Source organism: Drosophila sulfurigaster, chromosome 3 (genome assembly GCF_023558435.1).
Source record: "Drosophila sulfurigaster albostrigata strain 15112-1811.04 chromosome 3, ASM2355843v2, whole genome shotgun sequence".
In the NCBI taxonomy this organism is placed as follows: Eukaryota; Metazoa; Arthropoda; class Insecta; order Diptera; family Drosophilidae; genus Drosophila; species Drosophila sulfurigaster.
This window is the reverse complement of record NC_084883.1, coordinates 37,535,954-37,556,314: the sequence shown is the minus strand read 5'-3', so window position 1 is coordinate 37,556,314 and position 20,361 is coordinate 37,535,954. Positions and strand designations below refer to the sequence as shown.

Below are 20,361 nucleotides of genomic sequence, written 5' to 3'. Positions count from 1 at the left end.
ACGAAAACTTAGCTTCCAAAAAAAGATCCTTTATATTTATTCAGCCTTCAGTCTGTTCAAATTAATGAGGGAAAAAAGCGAACACGCAATCTGCTCAATGATAATTGTATGGTTGAACTTTCAATAATAATAACGTTTTCCAAGTTATTATTCACTGTATTGAAAATGTAATCTAATTTTGTAGACATCAATTTATTTGAGAAATGAAATTGAAATTTTTTTAAATATAAAAATTAAAAAAAAAAAATAAAATATTAAGCAACATCTATTAAGCAACATCAATCATTACTTCTCAATAAAACATGTACATACAGCAGCAAACTCAATATAAATGTACTATATTTAAGCAAGAATATTCTGATAATGATCGTAAAAATGTCATATGTAAATTGAAATCAAATCCGTAAAATATGCAAATTTTTATTTATATAAAATACAATTCCGAAAATTCGCGTAGTTGTATAGGATATTTTTATTTATATAGGATTAATAACAATAGAAAAAACTATAACAATACACAATACATAATAAATATTTAAATTAAATTTATTAAATATATAAATATTTATTTAAAATTCTCATTAAAAATTCTTCGTAATAACAGTCTACTTGTACAAGAAGACTCATTTGCATTCAGTAAAAAGAACGTGTGTATAGTGTTCCATTAAACATGAAATTATAAAACTGCGCCTATCAGAAATTGCTTCTTCTACCTTAAATTAATTATAAGAAAGTTTTACGAACTTCTCTTTTACCCCTATACAATTATATTTTAAAGACAACTAAAATTTGAAGTAGAAGATAACAGAAGGATATAATTAGCTAGTGAAATATAAAGGGTGGGGTTAAAATACAAAGTGTGAATGAGACATCGGTAAAAAAGGGACGTAATATATATATTAAGAGAGAGAGCAGCAACATTTTCTGAACTGATCTGATTATTTATTTTAATATTTTGCTTTCAAAAGAATATGATTTATGCTGCACAAAGTGTCGTAAATTAGCGAAAAGTAATTTTGAAAACTAGAATAAAAATAAACTATGCGACATATTGAATTATGTTTGTGGAAAATTTAGACAAAATTGTTGAGTAATGCGACGTAAACAAGAGGAAAAGTGATGAACTGTTGCCCGTAAGTATTTCACATTTTTCTATTGTAATCACTGTTTATCTGAGAATATAGGCCAAGTTATTGTTTTGTTGTTGCTGCTGTCTGCTACGAGTATTTCCAGGTTTGCTACGATCGTTTTGCGTCGAGTTGAATTCGGCATAAAGTCGGTCGGTCGGGGCGAAAAGTAAACAAACATGCGACTAACCAAACAAAACAAATGGGCGTTACCCAAAAAATCACTAAAGCACTACCCCTGCCACGGGAAACGTGCGAACGGGGGAAAGCGGCAAGCGTGAAGAAAATAAGAAGTAATTAATGGTCGTATTTCCATTTCGTTTTTGCTTTCTTTTGTTTGGCTCAAATGGCATTATGGTACCTCTTGTACTAATAAAAGTCGCACCTGTCAATGCGAGACAATAGGGCGAGACAACGAACAAAGGTAAGGGAAAGGGGGCACGCAACGAAGGAAACAAATGAAGAACAACAGTAGTATGCAATAGTAGAGGCAACGGCAACGCACACGAATCGAACGAAGCATTCTGATTGGCTGGACAGCACAAGCTAAGCATTTCCAGGCAACCGTTGTGTTTGTTGTGTCTTGTTTCTCCTTTGGGCTTAGGCGGAGAGAGCGCTGTGTGTGTGTGTGTGTGTGCGTTGGAACGACACCACCACCAGTAGCAACAACACCAGACAACAAACAGCAGAGAGGGCGTTGCCATCACCGTCGCACTTCCAGCCCAACATGCTCATTCTAGTTGGAGTCGTTTGTGTGAGTGTGTTTGCTTGACTGACAGACTATAGTGTTGTCTCGCTCGTCCTCTACACTGTGCACGAGTGCAACGGAATGTGTGCTTGGCGAGTAGGCCAGAGCAGCGGCATTCGTATGAGCTCTCGTGCCGGTTGTGAGTAACCATCCGCAACCAGTTCGTGTTCGAACGTACATAGGTGAACATCTGGAGCGCGTTCTATCGTCATCGACATTCGTCGTCGTCGTTGTCGTTGTCGTCGTTGCCGTCGCTGACTCCGGTGACCGTTTTTTACGTCTACGTTTACGTTTTTGCCTTCATACTTGTATTGCGTGTGCATCTCTCCAAAAATCTATGACTACGACTACGTCTGCAACTGTATTTGTAGCTTGAGCTAGCTGTCTGTGTGGCGATAAGCGTTGCAATTGTTATGGTTATGTTTATGTCGGTATTGTTGTTGTCGTTCTTGTTGTTGTCGCCGTCGTCGTCGTCGTTGACGTCGTTGTTGTCGTCTGTCGCTGCTGTTGCTGCTGCTGCTACGCTCAATAATCCCAATGTTGATTCTGGTTTCTCGCTCGGTCGGTGATTGTGAACAGCGTCAGCGTCAACGTGAACGTGAACTGAGCTCGTGTTTAGAATTTTGTTTACGCGTGTTTCCCAACGGTCAAATTGTCACATAGTAGCACAACCCCAACTTGCCACCTCAACTCGACTCGACACGATTCGACTCGATATCAATTCGAATTCGAATTCAATTTCAATTTGAATTCAATTCCGATTCGTTATTATTAACTTTTGAGAGGTGTGCTACTCCTCTGAACGGACTGACAGCTCCTGCTGCATAGCCATAAATAATTAATTAACAAAACAAAAAGTTTCAATACAACTTCAAAACAAAGTGCGAGCTTGATTAACTTTGCCAAATGGCTGCTTACACACAATTCGGATACGGCGGTTTCCCGTCGGCATCGCAGGTGGGTTTAACTGGCATACATTAAATATTTTTAGTAAAAGCAATATTATTAGTTTAGATTAGGACTATTTACTGAATGAGCAGCCATTTATTTTATTTTGATTTGATAGAACAAATTGTAATTCGATTCTGAACTATATTTCTTCTGTTTCTTCATACAAACAAATATAAATTGACAATATTAGTTAAAATACTTTTAACTATATAAATTTATCATTTATTATAATTTACTTTTATCACGGGATATTGTATATTGATATTTATTGTCAAAATCTAATACAATTTACGACTTAATTAATAATGAAAAATAATAACTAATTTTGCAAAACTACTTTAGATATAAATGTTAGTATTTTAGTTAAAATACCTTTTAAATTTAAATATAAAATAAACTGCAAAATAAATTATTCATATTTAACTGTATTCATGTATTTGACATATTGACAAACTAGAAAAATGTTACAAAAACTGCTTATGGCGGTCAGAGACATAGACTTAATAATCTTCTATTTTGCATACAAGAAACTTCATTACGAATTGGCGTGACGCTTTTAGCATAAAACAAATATGTACAAATTTTGTAGACTTCTATAATAGTTGCTATATATTTTGTCAATAAACAATCTATTTTATTATGTCAACGTGGACTGCTTATCTAATTAGATATTTGTCTCCAAAGTCTCCTGTGACAGTAGGCGCTATAACGATTGCACTGCTTGCCTAGCACAGAGCATACGCACAAGCAGTGCAGTTTCTCATTCGTTTTCACTCTGCAACCTGCTGACACAATAAAATCATCAAGTGTGATTTAACCTTTAACAGCAATCTGTGTTGTTGTTACTATTGCTGTTGTTGTTGCTGTTCATGCGTTTTATGAAAACGATTGCTGATTTCAGCGATGGGCGCCATTATGAAATGTTCGCTAATTGGAATCAAAAGAGATAACAAGAAATGAGTAGACCTATGCGTTGGTTGAAGAGAGGAGGAGGGAATAAAGGCGAGAATTGAAGGAGTCGCGTTGCGAAAAATCAATAAAAATGCAATTGCAACGATCGTAAATCATAAAATTATAACCGTAAAGTGACAGCTCAGAGCAAGCGCTGGGAATGCGATGCAGACTGGGACTCCAAGTTGGACTTGGAGTTGGAAGTCGCGACGGTGACTGCGACTGAGACTGCGCCATGCGCTCACGAGTACGTGAGCAGGCTGATCAATGAAGCAAAAGCAGGCGGTGGCGGCAGTAGAAGGCAAGAAGGAGGAGGAGCAGACAGTGGTCAGATGCTGCCACACCGATAGTGAAATCAGTGGCGGCTACCGGCGGAGGTCCAAGCCATTGAGTTGACGACAGGCCGGGTCCAGAGATCTGGGTCTTTTGGGTACTGCGATGTGATCTACTTTACATTACTGCACAGCATTCCCGTTTGGCGACTCGTGCCCCCTTTAGGCTCATGTGGCGCTTGCAGCTTGCGCTATCAAGCTGGTTATCTGGCCAAGGCGGAAGTGGAGGAGTAGAAGACGGTAGAAGAAGTCAAGTGGAGGCAGAAGGGAAGGCAGCAGTAGAAAAAGTCCGCAGGAAAACGCAGCAGCAGTCAGTAGGAAAAGGCAGCAGGAGGAAGGCGGGCGGGAGTAGGCAGCTCCCAGTGTACGTGGCTACCTTTTGGCTACAGAGATGCAGAGTCAAGATTAGATCAATGCGCGTTCTGCGATTCAAAAGAAATTGGTAGTGCACACACATGGCCAAGAGTCGCAGTCGCAGTTGCAGTCGAAGTCGAAGTCGAAGTCGCAGTTAAAGTCGCAGCAAGGCCGCAGCGATCTTATCAGCTTCTCTGTCTGGTAGTCTGCTTGTCTCTTGGTTTTGTTGGGTTGTCCACACACACATACACAAGCACACACACAATCGCAGTTGCAGTCGTCTTCACAGTTGCCCAAGATCAAGCTTCACATGAACCTTTGCTGGCGCTTCCTTAGCTTAGCTTCTTCCTTTTGCACTCTCTCGAACTTATGAATAATGCATGTCGGTTGACCGGCGGAATCTGCTGCCATTCGCATAGAACTCCCTATATGGTGTCGCCTATCAGATCACTTGTCATAATTCTCATATTCTTGGTGAGATGCGACGTCGACGACGTCGACGATGTGGCTCCATGGGAACACGCCAAGTGGATTGGCTGAGCTTCTTTGCAGCTTTTTTTCTTTGCTACTCCAACTACTTCTCTTCCTCTCTCGCTCTCTCTCTGTCTCTCTTTTTATAGAAATACTCTTACATTTATTTATTTTTCACTAATTAAAAACAAAACACAAAAAAAAAAACACAACAACAAAAAAATTAAAGCGGGGACAAAAAATTGCATCAATCATTTGTTGGAAATTTGATAAATGGTTTGTCGTGTCGAGCATCGGCCTCGAATTTCGAATTTCTTATTCGGTATCTGAGTCATCTGCCAAGTCATCAAAAGTTCTATTAAATTGAGAATGGTATTTCACTTTAATCAAACAGAAAATTGAGAGTTCCAAAAAAAAAAAACTGTTTGATTTACTTTTATTCAGATTGTGTTATTACGAGAATAATCTAATTATAAAGAAAGTATATATAGAGCTTAAAGTTTTATCTTCAACTAATAAGGTCACCATCCTGTAATACATTTTTCTCAGTCTCATGAAGAATGTATTTCATATTTCAAATTTCAAATTATTACAAATTTTCAAAAGAACCCTAGTATGAAAATAATGTATATTAAGAAAGTAACTTTAAAAGTTATCTAAAAGTACTACTTATCCAAAATGTCAACAAAAATTATTGAAATAGTAGCTATCGAACTCTAAAGTGTAAAATTCTTTGTATGATTATATGATTATAAACTCGCTTGTCTAAATGCCTGTTGAAAGAATGATCGCAGATGTATAAAATATACAGACCATTATATGAAGATGAATCTTTATAAGAGATGCCTTCCGTTTCACTTAAATAACACTTAAAATCGCCAAGTGCATTCTTCAAGATATAAAAGTTAAAAAGAGTAAAGAGTTGGATATCGAAAGGTCTTTAAATCGATCTTCAAAAGCGGCAGACATCCGCCGTCTTAAAAAAGATCGATCTCTCTTCTCACAAATCTACATTAACTGCTGTTTGCCTAGCCTCGCCTCGTCTCGCCACATGCCTAGTGAATGAGTGAGTGGCGAGTGAGTGTGTTAGTGAGTGTATTCAGTTGAGCAACTACAATGTTTGTGCAGAAAATTAAGCAACATGCGGTCAGACATCTTTTTGGGGTGCAGCAGCATCAATCGACAGATTATGTTAATGATTCGAGATAATTATGAGTTTGAGTTTGAGGAAACTTTAAACTCTTCAACGCAGACTTGGAGGCTGGCAGCACTCAATGGGGGGCCTTCAACGGGAGCTGTAAACGCGAAACGCAGAAAGGAAAAATTGTTGCACGAGGCGTGCAGAAATGACCTTTGGGGCTAGTCGACAGCAGCAAACGTCTCAGCGACGACGGCATTCGATCAATTTGTAGCTGTCCATCAGCAAAGTATTCAACTTAATTATAGGTTTATCGATATTTTCGCGAAAAGGCAGCACTCTGAAATTAAAGCCAGCGTCCAGACTGACAGACATACAGACAGACCGACAGACGATACGAGGCGGACTCGTTTCGCAGATTGTCCCGCGGCAATTTTCAGAAGCATTCGATTGCATGTTCTTGGCTCGACGACGAATCCGAAGATGCTCCCGCTGCTGTTGCCGCTGAAGCTGGTGCTTGAAGCTGCTGCAAGCGTTTGCCTGCCACACCCTCATTTGATTTCAGGCATCTTTGAGGCCCGAAATGCAACTGTGGAGAGGGCAGCTGGGTCGAAGTCTGAAACTGGGGCTTGGTCTTGCCGCACTTTGCATATTAATTGACGTGGTCGCGGCTGAAAGGCTGCGGCTGTGGCGCATGCTATTGGCAACAAACCGGGCTAAAAGATGGAGGACATCAACTGCGTTTCACTTCGTAGTTAAAGTTCCCCAACTGTCCCTCTTTGCACTTCCCTCCTTAAATCGATTTACTTGGCGGGTAATTGATGTAGCCGACTTCATCGTGGACGGCGACGACGATGATGACGACGATGATGGCCAGCAAACTGAGTTTTGGAGTAGCTGCTGATGTTACAGCAAATTCGTCAAGCGACGAGCCATCGATGTTTGCCAATATGGCGGAGAACGATTAATCGGTGGAAGGATTATGGGGACAAGCGGCTTCTGTACTCCATTTGCCGCTGCGGGCGCTGATTGTGTGTTAACACCATATTCGCTTACATGTTATCGTGCCATCGTGTAATGGCCACTCTGTCCTCTGCATATACCCTGTAAACAAGCAGAAAATTGGGGGTAATAAACTGCCACAACGGTTCAGCAATTACATTTACAGCAATCTCTGTTGTTAGCTGAGCTAGAGCTATGTAATTTGGTGTGCAGCTGTCCAACTACCTTAGATATTTAAACTAATATCTTATATTTAAATATCCTGCACATTTTGTAATTGCATTTCTGGTATGAAATTTGTTTACTTGTTTGAGTTAATTTTATTTGTCTTATTTGTCTCACCTTAATTGAGCTACATTTCAATTTCTAGCCTTCCTAAAATGATCCTCAACTAAGAGGTATCTATTTGTCTACTACTGCTTCAGCTACCTCTCATTCTTTGGCTAAGAGGCGGAGTAATAGCCACATTTCCGACAGGGATGTGCTTACATTGCTCTACATGGCGACGATCATCAGGTTCATATTAATATTTATGAACTTGCTTCATTGGATCAGGTTCATTCACATAGCGCCAGTTGCCTTAAGCCAGTTGGCCAGTTGACCAGTTGCCATAAGCTGCATTGATTACGCCGTTCGAAGAACAGTCTCCGCAAAATGCCAACTGCTTCAGATGCCTGATCAAATAACTGAGCAAATTTCAGGAAAATTATTAGAAAATCCAAATGGAGTTGTCGATGGCTTACTTGCAAGAATTGCTTAACTTGAAATATCAGGAAGTAAATCGTAAAGACATAAATTATTAAAGAATGCAGAAAAATCATACATAAATAAAACTTCTGCGGTTTTTGCTTCATAGTGGATCAGGAAGTAATTTATGAAGACATAAATTATGGAAAAATGTGGAAAACAAAATAGATAGAGAATAAGACATGCATGAATAGAATAATGGTAGATTGGAAGACTTTATTAAAAATGAATATAGACTATCTATTTTTCAATAGAATTAAAAGCAAATAATTAAATTATTGATAGAAATATTTTTACGATATATGATAAAATATTCAATTAATATAAAGAACTACCAAAATTTCTATTAGATGATTTATTAAACATTATTTCCTTAACTGGTTTAGTTTACAAAACTACAGAACTACTTTGCTACGATTTGTATCTAAAAGATACTCATGCTATCACACTTCCAACAAGTATTTCAACAAGTTTTAAGTAGCTTTTGGGGGCAGAGCTAATCGTGGATTGTCTTTTGAAATGATATATGGTTTGTTAAGTTAGATGTAAGTGCTATCAACATTTTGGTATCTCTGAAAAGTTGAAGTGCCTTGAAGAGCGATCGAGCTTATCACGATGAAATTTCCATTTGTTTGGAAATTCAATTTAAATCGAATCGACTTGAATTGAATTGAATTGTTGATAAACATTAATTAATTATGTAAAGCATGGCGAAGAGCAGCCATAAGCGGGGAGTGTTTAATTAGTTTATCAGTTTCCTTTTTCAGTTCTCGAGGGTGACAAATTCTCCACATTAAATCGACTCGTCGATGGCTTCTGAATGATGCAAAGATAAAGCTCGAAGTTTAACTGAAATCTTTTTGGTTTTTTCTGGTTTGGTTTTTTGCAGCTGCTGCCGCCGAATGCGACGCAGACACCTGAAGAAGTGAATGCATCTTCATTGGTGATGACAAACGTGCCCGCCTTGAGCCCCACGGGTGGTGCCGACTGCCAGACGAGCCAACAGCAGCCTGGCGGAGGAGGGAGCGCGGGATCAGCGGGTGCTGCAGCAGCGCCTGGAGATGCCTCCACAGGCGCCTTGAGTCCCGACGCCCTTTCGCAGAACTCGAATGCTGGACCAGGTTCTGTGGTGGCTGGAGGAGATGCCCTGCCCGGTGGTGGAGGCGGTGGACCTGGCTCCCTGGACAGCAACGCTGTGGGCACGACGCCTACAACGGGCAGCTCCTGCTGCGAGAACGGACGTCCCATCATGACCGATCCGGTGTCGGGGCAAACGGTCTGCTCCTGTCAATACGATACGGCGCGTCTGGCGCTCTCCAGCTACTCGAGGCTGCCGGCGGCCAGCGTTGGGGTCTATGGCTCGCCATATCCATCGACGGATCAGAATCCATACCAGAGCATTGGCGTGGACAGCTCTGCCTTCTACTCGCCGCTGGTAAGTGAAAGCCAAGACGGCTAAATGGATTATCGCCAACATATGACTTTAATTGTGTAGTCAGCGAGAGAGAGAGAGAAGAGTGTGGATAGTACGTAGTAGAGAGGAGCGGAGAGTGGAGAATGGGCAGCCATGGCTTGTCAATGTATTGGGGTAAATCGAATTATCATTATGGCTGACTGAAGCTCAGTCAAACCTCATTTAGTCGACAGTCTACACTCCCTCTTCGCACACTCTCTCCCTCTCGCCCTCGACTCTACACACAGCCATTGTGATATTCGATACTTTGCACAACGAAAGGCAAAATCATTGGCAACAAAACATATTGCCCCATGGCCTCAATTACACTCGCAGATGAAGCTTCGCTTCCCATTCTCATTCGCCTTGTCTTTGTGTCTTTGCGTCTTTGTATTTGTGCAGAGGCTAATCGAGCTTATGCTTATGTGTATGTGTGCATACATACACACATGTGTGCCCTTTGTATTTTCTAAGTGACCACAGAAATGTACACGTTCAACATGCACACAGTTTTCAATGACACACTAGCTGTCCATGCTCAAGCTCAAGCTCAAGCTCAAACTCAACACAACTCAACTTCAACTCAGCGAAGCGGCTACAGAGAGAAGCTGATTGGGAGGGACGGAAAGGACGGGGGAGGCTGTGCACAATACATGCTCAGAGAAGGTAGTACAAACAACGAATACAACGAAAAGCAGCAACCAAATATTTACCCTTTGCAAAGCGAACTACAAGCATCCAATTAATAGGCCAATCAGTTAGTCGATGTCGCCAAATAGTGTACAGAGTGTACTAAGTGTGCGTTTACTTATGCTGCGCACTGTACATGCAATATTGCCTAAACAAAAGTCGACTTCATTTGCATAGCTTACACTACAGCAGTTGTATTAATAAGTCTAAAAACAGAGTAATGCAAAATTTATCAATCGATAATAAATATTTTAAATATTTTATAACAATTCTGTTATTTGGGAAGATAAAAAAAACTATTGAGCTATTTAGACAAATCTTTAAAATGCATTTTTATTATTTTTGAAATAATAATAAAATTTTAATTATTCAGAAGTAAATTTGTTTCCAAAATTTATTTGCAAAGTCTACAAACTAAATTGATCATTATTTTATTTAATTAAGAATGAACTTTAAGATAATATGTTTATAAATCATGCTAAATTTAATGGCAAAAACTTTCCCACTCTTACTCTCAACTTTCGTGGGGTAAAATGAATCCCAACTGTCTAGACAGCCGTGTAGTATGCATGATATACCTGAGAACCCAAGAGTAATTGCTATACTTTTACTTTCATGCGGTTAAGTCGCGTCATAATATATATAGAGGTCTGTAGTCATTAGTAAACTCAATCTCGAAATGATTTAAATGATTTATCTGTCATGATTCACACATTATAAACAAGGTTAAATATACATAATAATAAAAAGAAAGAGAAATATCAGCACAGAAACAAAATGTGCATATCGTATAGAGCTGTCTTTTAGTGTCAGAATGTGATTTTTATGAAAATCAAATGAGATTAATCTTATGAATAATCGTAATGGTTAGATCGTATAGCAGTAATTTATTTAATGGCCCAAGCAAATCGCTTTGATTGTCAGCATTCCGACACAAAAAAAAGAAAGAAACAGATATTATTTTTATGATCTAATTGATTAATTATTATAGGAGTCACCAAGTAGATTTGCAGTTGAGATTGCAAACACTTGCGCTGACAGTTACAGCATGATATAGAGCTCGAATCGGAAATAAAGTATACGTAGTGTAGACTCGCTATTATGATTATTTTATGAGTTGAGAGCAGAGGAATTTTTGTACGAAAAGAAATGAAAATAAAATGCCGAAAAAATGGGGAGCGAGAGCACTTGAGTTGAGAAAGGCGACAGCAGCCACCAATGTGTCATGTTTAATTGTTATTTACAAGAACAGGAAATTCAAAGTGAGTAAGTCTCCCCCGTCTCCCCTCTCGTACTCTCTCTTTTACTCTGCCTGCACCTGACCGCTGTTCTCGCTCTTATCCGACGCTTCTTTTAATTAAGAAAATATCGTGCTGCAACCCCTCTTGTTGTTCCCTTTCGCACATTCGGCTTGATAAGATGCCGTTTGCTGTTAATTTTTGGTTTTTTTTTTGGGACTTGTACAGTGGGTGCGACCCAATTTTCTACTGAGAGGGAGAGTGAGAGTTTTGTTTTTGGTTGGGTGTTAAAGTTCGTTGCCGAGGAGATACTCTGACATTTTGCTCACTCGCTTTTTGATTGTCGTGTGTGCACCTGGTCCAATCTCGTAAATCAGAGTTCATGTTCGGGTAGCTTGCCTTTTGTTTTGTGATTTGAAATGCGAGCAGAGAGACGCGAGAGACGAGCTTGTAGATACCACAATGCGATAGCATATCCGATGATACCTGTTTCCTTTTTTTTATTCCACCTCTTGCCGATCGCCAAATGGCATTTTGATAAATATATTTGTCACTCGTAAGCGGCGGTGGCGGCGAAAAAAATAAGCGTAATGCAAAAGTTAAAAAATTAATAAACAATGCCATACATGATGTTAAGCAATTAAAAATGTTAATGCCGTTTCATAAATCAAAGCCTCACACAAAAGCCAAAGTCTCCAGCAAATGTGGCCAACCAGATTGGGCGCTAGGTTTTCCCCTCTCTCCCCCCTTTGGCGCACTCAACGAGATCCCATGGCGCGGCGATCTCGTCTGGCCAATAGATGTCGCTCATAAATCCGCCTGTCGTATTCGTCTCGGGGGGCATAAATCGCAGCGAACCCGCAAAACCAACTAAGGTCAGCAGTGAAGAGTAGACGGCGGCCATCTGTCCATTCGTGCGATCGTTCGTTTGTTCGATATTCAAATAAAATTAAGAGTGTCGACCCACCATCACAATATCTATACAGCGCAAAACAATAATCGAGCGATTCCTCCCAGTTTATTCAATTTTTTTTTGTTCGGTGTGTTTCATTTGAAATGTTGTTAGTCTAAATTATGTTTTTGGATACACATCATAGTTCGGTGCGGTGCGGCTCGGATCGGCAGCGTAAAATATGGTCTGCGTCAGCATTTGCTTGTTTCATGGCGAAATATGTTGCCAAATTATAAATTCCATGTTAACAAAATCGTCAACTGTGGGAAAAATCATTTTGTTTAGTTTAGGCGCCTAACGCCTGCGACTCTAAAGGCCAAAAACTCGAAGCAGAATTTTATATTTTTGGATTTATCTTTTTTAATTTTTTTGTAATTTACGACTCGTGTAGTCATAGATTTATACCGCATCTGAAGATGCCACACGAATGCCTAATTAATTTGTATACATTTTTTTTTATCTTTACAGAGCAATCCGTATGGCTTGAAGGATTCGGCGGCTGGCACTGAGATGGGCGCTTGGACTTCGGCGGGATTGCAGCCCACAACTGGCTACTATTCATATGATCCGATGTCCGCCTATGGGTTAGTAATAATTTGCATTTAATTATTTTACTATTAATTGTTCGCTTAACTGATTGACAAATAATTGCGATTGGTGCAAAGATTTGGCGGCAAGTCAAAAGCAATTGTGAGCCCATAATTAATTGTAAAATATTTGCGAGTACTTAAAATTGATTTGAATTTAATTGCCGTCGCCTGAGGCCCACTGTGGCTGCGACTGCAACTACAACTGCAGCAGCGACAGCGACTGCGGTTGCTAAGGACAGTGTGAAAGGGACAACAACAATGCGAATGGGAATGAGAGTGTGTAGAGAGTGAAAGAGTTTAGAGACTGGGAGAGAGACAGGCGATAATAATATTTGAATTGTGAAAATTGCTAGAGCGCGCGAAATTATTTATTTATGATTGCGGCGAAAATAATCGCAGTTAATTGCACGCCACAGTGCGCTCTCTGCCCAAATGCATATAAAAAGCATACAAACACACACCCATCTATATGCATGCGTACACATACAATCCACATATAGTCCACACACGCAGCAGCAGCAGCAGCAGAATTGACACGGATACAGCGTAGCGGACAGTCGTCGGACATGCAACTGCAACTGCAATTGCCGTCGCGACGGCTGCGGCTTCCCCGTTGGACGTTGGATGTATGTTGTTGTATTTTGTATTCGTTGTTGTTGTTGGTTGGGGACGGTTGAGTTTGCGTGCAGAAAACCCATGAAATCGAGCTCGCTGTGGTACAGCAAAAGCAACAGCAACAGCGACAGCGACAGCAACAACGATTGCAAACTGCAACTGGGAGTGCAACTGCAGCAGCTGGGAGTGGGAATGGGACAGTGCCACAGAGTGCTACTAGCGCGTACTAGAGTGAATGAAGTAGGGCGAAGGAAGGTGTGAGTAAATGAACGCCATGTTGGCCGCCATATTGAGCGAGAGAGCGACGAGCGACACACGTTGACAGACATTTAAAAGAAGAACGGTTTTGCGCTTTTGTTTTTCTGCATTGTTACGGCTGAACGAGAGTGGGAGAGGGAGAATGAGAGAGCGTGAGTGAGTGGGCAAAGAGAGTGATTATGTGTGTGAGTGGGTGGGAGAGTGTGTTGGGCTGAGTTGGGTTGCGTTGCGTGTGTTGGGGTGAGGTGGACAGTTGACAATTGTGTCTGTCTGTCTGTCTGTCTTTCTCTCTGTCTGGCATGTTGATGCCTGTCTGCCTGTCTGATGTCTGCTGTTTGCATCAACTGGAGCCAATGTCATTTGGCGTGCTTGGCATTATTTGTTTAAAATGTGTTCGACGCTGTAAATTGCTAGTCACAGATAATAACAACAGCAATACACTGTGTAATTATAATTGTTGGCTAAAACTAAGTTGCATGTTCACTCATATGCCATATTAATGCAAACATGCATGTCCTACACAAACATAGTACATGTGTGGTAGTGTTAGTGTTAGTGTGCATACTTGATGCTATAACTTAAAATCGGTTTTAGCTCAGTTTCCGTTGCAATAGTTATTGTTTTTGTGTGAACAAGAATTCGATTTGTTAACAAGATTATGTTCCACACACAACTAACCCACTCACACATACATTTACATACCTACAAAAATAGAATGCGTGGCAATTAGTTTGCAAATGAAATGTTGTACTCGTCAAATTGTAAAACATTAGAGAACAAAAGCGCACTAAACACACACAATCGTTAGGTTAGGTCGCATCGCAGCCGCCAAACGAAATAGCGGACAGACGAACGGACGGGCGGATTGGCATACCAATCACATTGCCACTGGTTCCGGTCAGCTTAACAGCCCCCAACACATATACGATAATCATATGGCGGCCGCGACGTCTGATTGCCGCTTCCAGCCTTCAGTTTTTGTTTTTTTTTTTCTTTTTTGCTTATCGTTGTCGTGCACCAAATTACTAGAATCATAACATTTGTTTTTACCTTCATGAGATGCTTAAGCAAATTACCAACTGTAAACTGTAAACTGCAAAATACAGTCAACAACACACGAAACAGCAGCTGAGCAACTCAATGAAAGAAAACTTTCGAGCTTTTAGCTTTGGCCAAATCTTAATTACACTTGCAGACAAACTTATACTTAGATACAAGTTTACGGCTACTTAAGCGTGTTCTACCCATTTGTACATGGCCAACAAAATGTACAAAAAACTTTGGTGTAAAGTAACAAGAAATTTCAAGCTACCTACACGAAATTGTTTTTCTTATAAATAGCAATTTATTCTATGGCACAACAAAATTTCAATTACTTCGAGCTAAAGAGAAGTCAACCGTCGAATCGATAAAATACTTTTTTTATTTCATACAACTGTCACCATATTGGTTTCATTGAGCTATTGTTAATATACAAGCATAAATAATTATATTTCAGTTTGAAGCAAACAACAACAGCTAATGGCACTGCTGAAAATAAAGGTACTAAATATTATTCTAATAAGAGATTTAGAAGGTTTAATATTTTAAAAGTTATAGGTGAGAGGACATAATAAACAGGCGAGAGTATATAATAAATATCGCTGGGAATTGAAAAAATGAGCAAAACAAAATTGTAGACGTACAGCAGATTTTTTGAATGCTTTAAATAATTTGTAAACAAAATTACTTAATTGAAACGATAATTCAAATTCAAATGCATTCGTTTATTGCATTTCTTCTGTGAATGTGAATGCTTTAAATTTTAGGTAAGGAGAAAAATATCGGAAATTATTGAGAAAGTATTTTATACAGAATCTATTACACTATATTGAGTTAAACACAATGCAGTTAACTTGATAGAATTAAATTGAGGCTGTTATTTGAGAATTTGATTCAATGAGTGACAAATGGATAGTGTTGTCTCCTTCTACTCAAAAAAACTTTTATCAAATCGATAGCTCTATAATCGGGCAGTCTCCAGACTGCCCTAAGAGAAAATAGAAATCAGAGAACATAGAATGGGACAGACTTGAATGCGCAACGTCCTTGTGCCAGACAATAATGGTAAAAACTCAAACATCAACTTCAACGCTGCATAAAAATCAGCATCAGAGAGGGTTGAGAATGGGAAGCTGGCAAAAAAATGGGGCAGGACAACGGGAACAGCAGCAGGAACGAGTCCACAACTCCGGAGGCAGAGGCAAAAACAGAGTTTCGTTCTTTATCTTGTTGTAAAATTCACCGCACAAACTGTTGATTCTGCGGCACCATAAAAATCCCATGAAAAATTAAAAAAAAAGAGACAACAGTTGGAAAAAAGTATGCAAAGGATGCTTGGGCAACAGCAACAAAAAAATGAAAGAAAAAATAAAAGCCGGCAACAACAAAGATGGCAACTAGGAAAGCAGGAAAGTGAAATGTGCGACGAGCTGCCGCAGTGACTGCTGCTGTGGCTGTTGCACAGATGAGTTGCAACAGGATCTACGCATGGGTTGGGGGCTTAATTTAGCTAGTAGCAACTTTAGAGCAGGATAGTCAAGGATGGGTGGGGGAGTGGAAGTTGTTTGCATGGGATAAAAATGCAAACGCAATAACGCCTGCTATGACTAGAACTTCTGCTTTCTCCTACTCCTCTTCCACACCCAAAAAGTGACCATGCGCTTATGGCGTTGTCGTCCTCGTTATTGTTGCTGTTGCTCTCGTTTCTGCTGTAGTTGTTATTGTTGTTGTTGCGCTGTTTCACAACTATGTTTTACAATATTTTGACGTTGTACTACACTGGGCGTGGGTGTGCCATCTGTGGGCGGTAGGTGGCGCCAACCGCCTGCTGCCTGATGCTCGCAATATGAAAGCATCAATTTAAACTGGTTCGCATTTTTAATGAATTCGCATGTTGAACTCGCAGCACAAGCTGCTGCCGCTGCCGAATTAGCACAAGCGTCTGTCCGTCTGCCTGTCTGTCCGCATGTTTAAAGTGCTATATCTTGAAGAGTTTACGAGATAGAGTAACAAAATGTTTTGACACTGTTTCTTAAAGGGCAACAAACAATAAAATGTTCGAAATTAAAAAGTTAAAAAATTTGAGAAGAAGTCATTTAAAGAATTTTCATCTCTTAGCTTTGAAACTATCTATTTTTATGGTAATTTTTAATAATTCTAATATAACCTAGGTACAATTATAATTGGGTTTCTTAAAAAAACAAAGATTGTGTGGTTTTCTTATAGTACTAAAATTAAATAAATAAATTATAGATTACATCTTTCAATTTGTATTTTAATTAGAATTATGAAATGCATTATTTATTTTCTTTTTTCTCTATCCCTTTGCAGCTATGGTGCCAGCTATGACTTGGCTGCTCGTCGCAAAAATGCAACGCGTGAATCGACAGCAACTCTCAAAGCGTGGCTCAATGAACACAAGAAGAATCCCTATCCCACCAAAGGTGAGAAAATCATGCTGGCCATCATCACAAAGATGACATTGACCCAGGTCTCGACTTGGTTCGCAAATGCGCGACGGCGTTTGAAGAAGGAGAACAAAATGACGTGGGAGCCAAAGAATCGCACAGATGACGATGATGATGCCTTGGTGTCGGACGATGAGAAAGAGAAGGATGATCTGGAGTCCAGCAAAGATGGCAGCTTGGCTAAAGGTAGAGCTAACAATAGTTTTTTTTATTGGGGGTATGCTTAAGGTGTATTGGTTTCTTTTGAAGCAGATGTGGTCAAAGATGAGGAGGAGCTCATCGATGAGGACCAAAAGAACGTGGGCCAAGCGAATATATTGCGTGCTGGCTTCGGTTATCCATCGGCTGGTTATCACGGTGGTGCGGGCAGCGGCCATCCGGCGGCTTACCATCCCTACCATCATCATCATCATCCGCATCATCAGCATCCCGCATATTATCAGCCGCAACAGGCTGTGCTGCCAGCTGCCTTCCACGGCGGAGAAATGGGTGGGAAGCATGGCAATGGCAGTGGAAGCGGCAGCGGCAGCGGAAGTGGAAGTGGGAGCAACAATGAGCATAGCGATCCAAAAAACCAGCTAGGCCGGGACTGTGGTGTGCCGATTCCAGCTACGAAGCCCAAAATCTGGAGCTTGGCCGACACAGTTGCCTGCAAGACGCCACCGCCAGCCTGCATGGGCCAAGGGCAATTGATGCCATCGCATCAGCAGCAGCAGCAGCAGCAACTGTTGCTGATGCAACAGCAGCAGCAGCAGCGGGCACAGCTGCAGCCACAGTCCCAACAGGAGAACCACAGCATGCACCATCAGCAGCAGCAGCAACCACAACAGGACCAACAGCAGCAACCGTTGTTCAATGGAGCTCCTTACGTGAGGGCGCATACCACAGCCTACGGGGGGTTTTCTAGGGGCTACGACACAGCAGCTCCATACTACGAGCAGTCCGAGCAGTGGCAGCTACAACAACAACAGTCAGCAGCAGCAGCAGCATCCAATCAACAACATCAGCAACAACAACACCAGCAGCAGCAGCAACAGCAGCAACAGTTCCAACGGCACGCATACGCCTACCATGCCTATTACGGCAGCAAACCCGGCAAATCCCCTGGGGGGCTTGGGCTTGGGCCTGGGTTTGGTGCAGCGTCAGCAGCAGCAGCTACAGCAGCAGCAGCAGCTGCCTCAATCAACAGCGAGTCAACAGCGGGCGATGGCGATGGGGTTTCCCGAAGCCCAACCCGATACTCCACCCCAAACTCCGCCGAATATGAAGGTCTTGAACGGAGCTTTGAGTCTGCTGCCTACCGCTTCTCAAATCCCTATGACCGCTACCTGTCGCAGCAGTAATCAATATCAAGCACCCGGCTGCAATTATCCAATGAATTTCTCCACTCGCCTCAGTGAATACGATTATCCGTCGCATATGAATCGCGATGATTACAGCAGCTCCAGCAGCAGCAGCTCTTCGTCACCGCATCTGCAACAGCGCAATGAGCATCACTTTAAGCCACTCTTCAAGAGGTGAGTTGGACATAACAAATCTTACATTTACACAGCTAATAAATCCCATCGATTTATCGCTACTCTGCAGCCTGACGCCCGTGTAAAACCAAGCAGAACTCTATCTATGAAAATGTACCAGCTACACTTCTGTACATAATTCACTTAAGGTAAGCACTCTATATTTTACAATGAAAATGTATTTTTACATTTCTATAATCTTTTACATTTCTATATTTTTCGATTTCTTCCACTCTTTAGATTTACCATTTTTTTGGGCTCGTGCAACAACGTAATGAATTGTGTAATATCTAATTCTTAGTGCATACCACATTGGTATTGAATGTACCATAAAATATAATATAATATTATTATATGTAATAACAAAATAATCTTAATTATTTGCATAACTTTACTTAATGAATAAACTAAAAGAAATACACCGTGCATTGTCTTAATACCTTTAGACACTAGAAGTACTTATGTATCCATTAAGATAAACAGCTTCTTTTGTAAACAGGCACACATCTACACACTAGATTTTAAGATTATAAACTGTGATAAAAATTTTACATTGTTTAACAGAATTCAAATAAAACACACACACACATATGTACACATTGTCTCTATAAATGCATAATCTAACAACTAATTTAAATTCGTTCAATATAAATAAATCTTTGTAATCCTAAAACAAAACACAAACCTGGTTGTTTTTACTTTTTCTGGCTTCGATTTGCAGGTGGGAACAATTTACGATTGCTTCGTTTGTGGGTAGTTTTTTTGCTGTTAGTTACTTATTTGGGTAGCGGAAAATGTATTTAAAAAAATGAGAGTACGATTTAACTACTGTTTGTGGCGTTTTAGTGATTTATTAGATGGAAGAATTATTAAACTGGGCTATGAAAAATATTAAGTATACGATCACGCAATTGAAGGAAATATAACAGATCGAACTGAGAATAAGATCGATTGATAGTGAAAAGTTGAAGGGCTTCATTTGAATTGAAAATGGTTTTTGCCAAGCATGTTATATTTTTCAGTCACTATAATAAAATAACCAGGAAACCAGTCAGTAGTCAAAGCTTGCAAAATATTACATATTTTTAATATTATTATATATTTTGAATTAGAAAATTATTTATAGATTACCAAACTTCTAAGCTTTCAAAAGAAAAGAGTTGTAGTCGGGAATCTGTCAACGCTCATATTTGCAAATAACTTTACCCATCACATCAGCTACTTTAATGTTTATTTCATAGACGCTTTTTATAGCAACAAGGCACTAAAATGGTAATAGCAATAGCAGTGTTATTTAATTGGTGAACAACCGAAAACGCTTTTCACGTTAATTTTCCATTTAAATTCCCAAAATTGGAAATGCACGTTTTGTGCTTTAAAGCGCTGTGTGGTGCACAGCCAATAGTTTGTTCTCGCTCTTCTCATTCTCTGGCTTTTTGTTTTTTATTTAAATCAGCGCTAATTACCTCTCCAACAATACCTGCTGCGCTTTTTTTTCACTGCACACAAATGGAAATTAACATAAATTACATATTATAATTCATGGCAAGCATGTACTTGTACTCTGGATTGTCATCTGTGGCAAACTGAAAACAGCAAACAGGGGCATGTACATGGAAAAACAACGAGAGCAAAATGCCACGAAAATATTTTATTATTATAATTATTTCCCTTTTTTTTTTGCAATTTGAAAAAAAACTTAATTACTATTTAAGTTA

General features: G+C 39.9%; 1 protein-coding gene across 1 annotated transcript; it reads left to right on the top strand.

Moving 5' to 3' along the window:
- Nucleotides 1–2,028: 2,028 nt before the first annotated feature.
- On the top strand, nucleotides 2,029–18,647 carry LOC133843308 (homeobox protein araucan). The gene is given in 6 exon segments (XM_062276810.1): nucleotides 2,029–2,832; nucleotides 8,711–9,256; nucleotides 12,623–12,738; nucleotides 16,990–17,312; nucleotides 17,379–18,019; nucleotides 18,021–18,647. Coding segments are annotated over 6 exon segments (2,304 nt in total). The 5' UTR covers nucleotides 2,029–2,781.
- Nucleotides 18,648–20,361: the final 1,714 nt, after the last annotated feature.